At 43.7% G+C, this 8,607-nt stretch overlaps 1 protein-coding gene across 1 annotated transcript in view; it reads right to left on the bottom strand.

The window, feature by feature from the left end:
- Positions 1-8,607, bottom strand: part of LOC104621668 (eukaryotic translation initiation factor 4 gamma 3-like) — a 34,100-nt gene that overhangs the window by 7,390 nt on the left and 18,103 nt on the right. Inside the window, 5 exon segments of the mRNA XM_010288210.1 lie at positions 544-625; positions 1,468-1,593; positions 3,842-4,014; positions 6,206-6,321; positions 7,476-7,699. Of these exon segments, the coding sequence (XP_010286512.1) occupies positions 544-625; positions 1,468-1,593; positions 3,842-4,014; positions 6,206-6,321; positions 7,476-7,699 (721 nt within the window).

Below are 8,607 nucleotides of genomic sequence, written 5' to 3'. Positions count from 1 at the left end.
TAGGGAAACCACCAAACTGTTTGGACACACAACTGTGAAATGTGTAAGAAGGCTCTAGAAGTTACAGGGTGAAAAGGTGTCACTACCCCTAGTGATGGGTGAATCTTAAGAGTTGGCAGGTTTGTTTTGGATAAGCACCCAGAAGTCTGGGAGGCCACCTGCAGCTTATCTCAACCCTCAGAACCTCTCCGGTCTGCAAGAACAGCTCTCTCGCAAGATTTCCGGCACTTGTTGCTTCTGGTCAGCCCAGAAATACCTTGAGAATGTCCCTCTTGCAGTATTTCAGCACTCTAGCTTCTGGAAGAAGCCAGGTGCAAAGGTACCTGCAAAAGGGAAAAGTGATGAGAAAAAAAAAAGTTAACTTTTTGGAACCTCGTATGTCTTGGTTTGAAATTGGGGATGAAAAAGGCAGGTTTCCTAGGTTATCTGGACTGGCTGGCCCATCCCTAAATATCTTCATGTGGGAAACGTGCAGGCTTCATGCATAGACATGTACTCGCGGCATCCAGCTCCTATCTACGAATGGTACGCCTGGACACTTACCATTTGTTTGCATAGAAGGTGCAAGATTTCAGCAAGCAAGACGCCGGCTCTTCCCACAGGAAGCAAAGGTTTGCTAAATTCTCTAGAATGAAAGAAAAACGGGTATTTTTCCTTGTAATTTGAATTTGGAATGCAAGGCAAGGGGTAGTGATCAAACTGATGCAGGAAATCACCTTTACCTCTGCCAGGGATAAAGGATTTGGTCTAGCTAGAACTGCCGATAAAACAGACGTTGGTGATGCAGTGCACTTGCCACAACAGGGCTAATTACAAAGACTTCATTTTTATATAACATCAAAACCACTCGTTTTTGTGGGATGCTGCATTTGGGTAGCAGGACCCTTTTTTGGGGAAAAGGTTATTATTGTCTTAATACACTACTTACAGGAAAAGGGAACCATTCAATTGGCTTCTAGTTAATCCCCAAATATATAAGGACATGTACAAAATACAGAAACTCCGGTCCTGGAAGCAGTTTCCCATCTTGCAGGCAAGGTTTTGTGCCCGTTTAAGGCAATGCCCGGGTGGCAGTTACTACACTCCGAGACATAAAGCCTCCTGCGCAGTACCTTGCTCTCCTCAAGTCCAATTCTCAGAGCCTCAGTGTGCGCTCAAATGACTCCAACTGCACAACACGGGTATTTTTTAAGCTCAACTGAAACAAACAGGATTGAAGTAGATTTACGGATAAAACTTTCACCCCTGAGTGGTGACTACAGAGCAGCAAGTTCCCCTCCCACCACAGCTTTCAGTCTGGTGCGAGTCCCGAACGATGAGCAGCAAGCCTTTTATCGACTCGTACAAGAAGCTGAGCCTCTAACACTACTTGTCTTTTATCTACTGATGGGAACCATGCTGTGAAAATACCATAGCCAGGCAGACAGCTCAGCTCGACCGACACTGGAAAAGAACAGCATTGCTTACTGTATAAGTTCTCTCATAGAGATTCCTCCTTCTTTTAACATGGGGGTCACCAACTCAGCTAGGTACAACCAAATATGGGGTATATCTATGGCCATATCGTCCGCCATCTCCAAGGTATCTGAAAAACTTTAAAAGAAGGAGGAAAAATGTCAAGCATTAAATAAATTCAATTTGAGACTTTTCCTGCAAAGCAAATCTGCACTTTAAAAATCCTTTGTTACAGAAGAAAAGACAGAAAAGAGGAGAGAAAAAGAGAATCACAAAGGTAACAAAAAAACGACTATTGCCATCTTGTGCTTTCAGAGCTTTAAAACTGCCAGGAGTGAATGGGTATGTCGCAACATATCTATGTGGTAACATGGAGGGTAGGTGGAAAAGGCATCGCCTTCTGTAAAACCAGAGATAGATCCAGGAAAGCTCCATTTACGATAGTTCTTATATGCCAGTTACGAATAGTTTGTCAACTAGTAAAACCTGTAAAAGTAAAAAGCATTTTTGTCTACGAACACAAAACATCTAATAAATGGTGCTTTCCTAAAAATATCCAAACATTTACAGCAGGGGGATTAATAATAATGAAGTCCAAATGTAATCAGCAAAATGTCTGTAAGTATGTAAACCACCACAAGAAAAATGTTCAGTACACCAGAGGGAGGCTTCCATCCAGAACAGAAAGCGTGGCAGGATGAATTACAAAATCACTCCCCAACTCTGGATACATTTTCCAGAATCGCTCAAAACTTCTTTCCGATAACAGCCTTGCAGGTGGCTTCACCTCCCATGCCTGGTACAAGATGGTAATTTTTTGGTTTCTCCTGCCAGTTTTCATCGTGATTCACTTCTCCCTGAAAAGCTTGAAAATCCAGTTTAGTGACTATAAATGCACATTTTCTCTTGTGCTTCAAACCCAGAAACCATCTCCTTTGCTTTGTTCTTTACGTCCTCTTCTACTAGTGCAACCTAGGTTTGTCCAAGCATTTCTGCCAGAAATTGGTTTCCTGCTGCGTATCTCTCCAGACTTGTGCTGTGACCAGTACTCATTCCATAACCCCTAATTACACGGTAATTTGTCTTGTGTGCGTAAGTGTAGTGGTTCTTGGTGTTGTTCTCATGTGCCCGCTGAACATCACTTGTCCTTTCATCATCTTCAGGAGCCGTTTCATTTTGTTTATGCCACATTCAGACCACACGTCCCACTATTTCATCAAGGTCCTACTTATTTGGCATCACAACCACTTATCCACACTCCAGGAAACACAAGAACGGCTTTAATCACAATCCATTATGGAAATGTGTCACTTCAAACGCATTGTTTTGACCATCAGCGACTGCATGGACACAGACAGGCATTACTCCCTGGAGACAGGTATTTTTTATTGCTGTTCCATACGGTTTTTGAAGTCAGGCTGCCTAAACTTTTCCAGTGAGCCACTGGATTGCATCACGATGAAATTCACCACCAGACACGAGTGCAGGGAGGTCACCACTGGAGCGGTCAGCAGTACCATGATGAGACGTGATTCAAATAAAAGCAGCAAGGCAGGACTAACTACCCAGAAACTCAGTATCTGAAAGCATTATTCCGTCTGCCCGTTCGCTGGCTGCTTTTGTTGTTATCCCTGTTTTAATCATCTTGCTCTAAGACTGAGTGGTGCCAGGGATCTCCCTGGGAACACGGATCCTTTTACAACTGGACTCCAGTTCAAATCCAAGCTGGGAACACAAAACCCAGAGACCTGGAATGAGCCAGCAGCCAAAACTCCAGTCTCTAGGAAGGTCTAACCCTTCTGATACCACATCTGGGGCGTATTCTCCTTCTCAGCCCCTCGAGGACACGTCTACTCCTTAAAGTTGACTTGTCCCGAGAAACTACATCGTATGGGTGAAGCCTCTTTTACCAGCAGGAGAGTGGCTGCGGTTCTGTGGATGCACAGGACTTCAGGCTACGGATTAATGTCACGTGAAGATTTTTGTCGTCTCCCTCCTTTTTTAGTCGTATTCAATGATTTGCCAAAAGGCAAACATTGACAAATACACCAGAAAACATAAATCTAAACTCACACAATCAAATATACACCTACATGTTTGCTTAGAAATAAATACTTACATAAATACAAAAATATTTACATTCATCAAAGCATCTGAAATACTTAAAAATACATTTACAATATTACTTCATTAGTAATTATTAGTAATTATGTAATACAATATTACTTCAATAGTAATTAGTATATTTACAATATACTGCTTCGAAACGGATGCGTGGAGAAGGCAGGATACCAAAGCAATGTGGGAAATCATTCCTCTCCAACACAGATTTCATTTGCCACGAATGCTGAAGAAAAGTATCTGTTTCTACGTGCAGAATACAAACCCCTTGAAGAAATCCTGCTTGCTCATCTTTCCCGACTGCACCAACTGATGTAATAACTGGCCCATGTGATCCCTGGTGATCTGACTCCTCTCGAGCGTCGACTCCACTCCCACTCGCACAAAAACAGGCAGCAGATTCTGGGCGCTCAGCTCCTCCACGCACTGCATTGCTTCCTGTTCAAATGACACACGGGATCATTTGCCTGAACTGAAAACACTGAAAAAGGGCACAGAAGAATATTTTCTAGTATAAGGTAGTTCAGGGTGCACAGCTTAGCACCTGGTACACGGGATGGGGATTTTTTTGATGGCAGATCAAGAGACTGCTAGCCTTGGATTTTTTTGGAAATGAGTATTTAGTGAGGCTGCCAGGCAAAGGTGCTGAACTAGGCTGTGGAACCTCATTACAAATCACCACTGAGATGGCAATCGAATAATAATAATGAGAATTTATACCATACAGGCGACAGAATTTTTAAGATACACTATCACGCTCCAGGGTACAGTTCAGCTGCTCAGTGAAAGTATAGAAATTGTTTTCTGGATGCCACCAAAATACCTATTTTTTTTGTTGAGTATCAAGCCAAGACAAAAAGAGGACATCAGGTTGGATTCATTGCTGATCTGATCTGGCACAGAAGCGCCTGTGTTACAAACCCACACCATATAAAGAAGCAGAACATAGGTGGGTAGCGTTTGGAGGAAAATTTCCTCTTTATAAAGCTTCTGCTTTCTGGCATGTACATTTTGTAAGCTAAGCAAATAAAACACTCTTAAATAGAGACTTTCAGAGAAGCACTCAATGTCACACTTCAAAAATCTCCACTGTCATCAGCAAAGATCTGTCACTGGCCTTCTAGGTTCAGCCCAACAGATCTCAACAGGCTTCCTGACTAACGGCATTTGCTCTTTGTCTTAGGTTATGCCTTTAGTTATCAAGAACTTGGCAGCCCCCGAACAGCTTTTTTTCTGCAGGTCAGAAGCCTGGCAGTCCCAGACCACGGGCTCAGGTCAGAGCTCTTCCGCCGGATGGGTCCTGGTGTCTCCAGGACAGACAGGTGAACACGCTGCCGGTCGGTCCTGCTGTCACTAGACACCGGCATACAGCTCAGCAGTTTAATTTACAGTCAGGTTAAATACTGAAGACTAAACTCATGAGAAATGGCTATTCCTCTGCCATATACTACATTAACACACTCATATATGGCCTTATTAATGTGAGTTTAAGCTGAATTTGTCAGAAGCTGCGTTTGAAGAGCACTGAGAATTTACAATTATCAAGTAACCCCCAAATGCGAACAAGCTGCCTCAATCTGATGTACTTTGGTGCACTTGTCTACTACAATTCAACTCTCATTTTCATCCAGCCATAAAAATATGTCACTGTATTTGCAAGCAGAGACTGAAGCAGCCCCTTAGCCCCAGACATCCTGGGGTTAGACTTTGAAGTCTATCGCAAAAAAGAAAAAGGACCGGAGACTCCTTTGTTAACCAGCCCCGCCGTCCCCGACTCCTCCTGCTGAGATCTGCCAGGCCAGCAAGCTGGGGGACATTGCGACTCAAAAGTGTATCTTTTTTTTCTTTTTTTTCCTGCCAAACCAGGATTTAATAATTTTTCCTGATAACTAGATGGGAGCCCAAAACAATCCATCATTGGAATTGAGAATATTCCTCTTTCCGATTTTAATTGGAAGCCCTCTGAAGTGCAAGCAGCTACTCTGCTTTTAGGGTGGCAAACTAGGAACTCCCTAGTGCTCCCATTTCAAACTTGGCAGGTTTTTAAAATTTATTTGAGCAAAAGATCAAACCAATTGGCTTTGCAGCAAGTGTAACACTTTTTGCAAACTCCCTGGACACACTAAAAATCCATTTACAAGGGAAACAAAATTTCAACCTTTAACTAGGAAGTGATGACAGCTGCTCAGTAATTTTCAGTGTTTATTAAGAATACTCTGGAGTGGTTTGTTCAATATTTAGTATGGCTTTACCTGCCTCCAGATCAGAACAGCACATGCTTTGATAACGGAATAAAAATCTCTGTTGATTTTCCCACTAGCTTTTCTGCTTCCAAAATTGCTGTTATTAGGGACCTGCTCAGTGATTCATGACAAGATACACATACATCTTGCCACTTAAAACTCACAAACTGGGCTATTTTTCCTGTTACTAGCAGGGCAGAAAACAAGTTTGGGAGAAAACTGTCCTAAAAATGCTCATGGAGCTACTGCTGCCTGAATTTTGACAGGGCCCACCGTTTCTGTTACTTCTGTGTGAGCTGGGTGCCTACAAAGACACTGTTCCTGGAGAGAAAACACAGCGGAAAGGTTTGTGGGACTTGAGTAAGCGAGGTTTTCATTTTGCTTACCTTAAAATCATTAATATGCAAGAACTCATCAATAATAGATTTGCATTTCCTCTCTATTTCCTCTTCTGATAGTGAAGGCTTTTCTTGCACTGGAGCTGGGGGAGCTTCTGGCTTGGCTGGTAGAAATATAAGAAAAAAAAAAAAAAAGAGCACATTTACAAGAGGAAGATCAGCATCATTTTCAGAGACAACACTCTGAAAACAGAAGTCACTGGAGCAGGTGTGTTCCCTGTCCCATCATCAGGCACAGGGCACTTCTTTCTTGGCTACATTTTCCTCTGGATGAACTCCCAATATTTATCAGCCTTTTTGTAGAAACACAGTTGGCAGTGAGACAGGATGCAACACCTTCAAAGCACTCTATCAATGTTAAATAATTCAACTTTGAGCTGTTACCAGCATGCCGCAAATTTAAAACACGCTGACTGCAATGGGCAACAACCCAAAGCAATCTCCCGATCACATCCCCAAAACCTTGTTCCCCATGAAGTTCTTCCCAAAGTCCCAAAGCTTCAAGGCGAGCGCGTGCTGTGTCGTGGCAGTCAAGATGTATTCCTCACTGTAGCAGTTTCTAGATGTTTCCCAGGAAAGGAGCAAACCACGGTACTTATCGCAAAGGTCCTGTCCACAGGGAACATCGCTCTAAGCGTCCTCAATATTTTCTCACTAACAAATCACCTCAAGCTGGCAGGAGCAAAAAGTGGGAGCTGCAGCACTGACAAGGTGACAAGCCACCCCAGTGGGTGCTAACGCCACACTGCACCGAGACCTGCTTGGAACGAGGGCTGGCAACAACGCAGTGCTAGAAAGATACTATGCGTGGTCCGTCCCAGACCCAAAGCACTGCTCTGGCCCTGGGAAATGTTTGGAAAGGGTTGATATGGCCTTACTCAGCACTGAAGAAGCATTTCTGCAGTACTGACACTGATTTTCGAGACTTCTAACCTGGAAACCAGCAGCAACAGTGATGGGATATGAGCAGGCAAGACAACGCGGTGCAGTGGTGTTTTGCTGGTATCTCCAGCCTTTCAACTCTGCTGAATCCTAAGGAGGAGCTGGTGAGAGGAGATGACGCCGAGGCCTGTAGGAATCAGCTGCGTTACAAACCTTTGGGAGACCGATCACAGCTATCGCAGCTTGACGATGCGTCACTGCGGGCCAAATATTCACACCGCTGCACAGAAATCGGTCACTTTTTCTGGTAGATTTTTTCCCTTATGCCTTTTCACACTGAATAGCGAGATTCCCCGAGCACGGAAGAGCCGCTTACCAGATTCCTTGGCTTTGTTCCTCTCTGCCTCTGTGCTGCTTCTGTCCATCTCCATGCCGCCTGTTAACTGCTTCACCGTCTCCAGCATCTCCCTCCGCTGCTCCTCTTGTGCCTGATTGTCGAGCAGCAGCTCTTTACTGCTGCTGCCCCGAAGGAAGGTGTTGGGACGGGAGAGGGAAGGTGGGAGAGGTTTGTCATTCTTCTCCCTGCCCGTGCTCCCGCGACTGCGGAACAAAAACCACACGTGCTTAGAGGTTATGGCACGAGTAACCCCTGCTCGCAATGCTGTTACGTTAGAAAAGACACTGGATCGCTTTATAGTAACTGGAGAGAAAAAACACACAACCCAAACCCAGTGGGATTGTTGTCTTGACTTTTTACAGTAGTAGCTACACAGAATATAATCAAAACTAACTCAAGTCTCAGAGATGCAAATACAAATATCCACAGAGCAGACAGGCAGAGCCAACACTTCTTAGAGAACACACAGAGAAGCAGTAAAGTCCTTACAGCACCCATTTTATATGTAGAATGGTGAATTTTATAATGTAAAGGCACCATTTTACTCTGAAATGGTATGAGCGGCGTACTTTATTATCCATTTATTGAAAAAAGTTTCAGAATAGTGAAGTTTACCAGCAACAGGTGACAAGGACCTGTCCTATTAATTACTGTGTTAATGAGTAAGACAGGCAAAATGATACCAAAATGGAATAATCCCCCGGTCAGCCAGAGTTTTAAGGGGAAATAGGAGGGAAAACGTCAGAGGGACAAACCCAAGAGAACAGTCCGTCAGCTGATATGTACTGGAAGGAAGAACCAGTTGGCATTTTAAAGGAATTGTACATTTATAAACCGTGTCTAGAGTTAATAAATTATTAAGGGTTAATACATGTTTCATGCTACAAGCTGGAGTGCCAATGAAATCAGGGTGTGGGAGAGCCCCGCGCAGCCTTACACATGCATCACACGATGGGATGGGTCAGACACAGCCAGAGCGTTTTAAGAGCCCTGCTAAATTTCTGCACGGTTTTACGCATGTTTTTCCGGGTAAATAATCCTACTGACCTGGCTGAATCCATGACCACTGAATCCAACCTGCATACCTATTTATTACAACTTTTTATCGGAA

Source organism: Phaethon lepturus, unplaced genomic scaffold (genome assembly GCF_000687285.1).
Source record: "Phaethon lepturus isolate BGI_N335 unplaced genomic scaffold, ASM68728v1 scaffold22655, whole genome shotgun sequence".
In the NCBI taxonomy this organism is placed as follows: domain Eukaryota; kingdom Metazoa; phylum Chordata; class Aves; order Phaethontiformes; family Phaethontidae; genus Phaethon; species Phaethon lepturus.
Note: the sequence above shows the minus strand (reverse complement) of the source record. Positions and strands in the feature narration are given on the sequence as shown.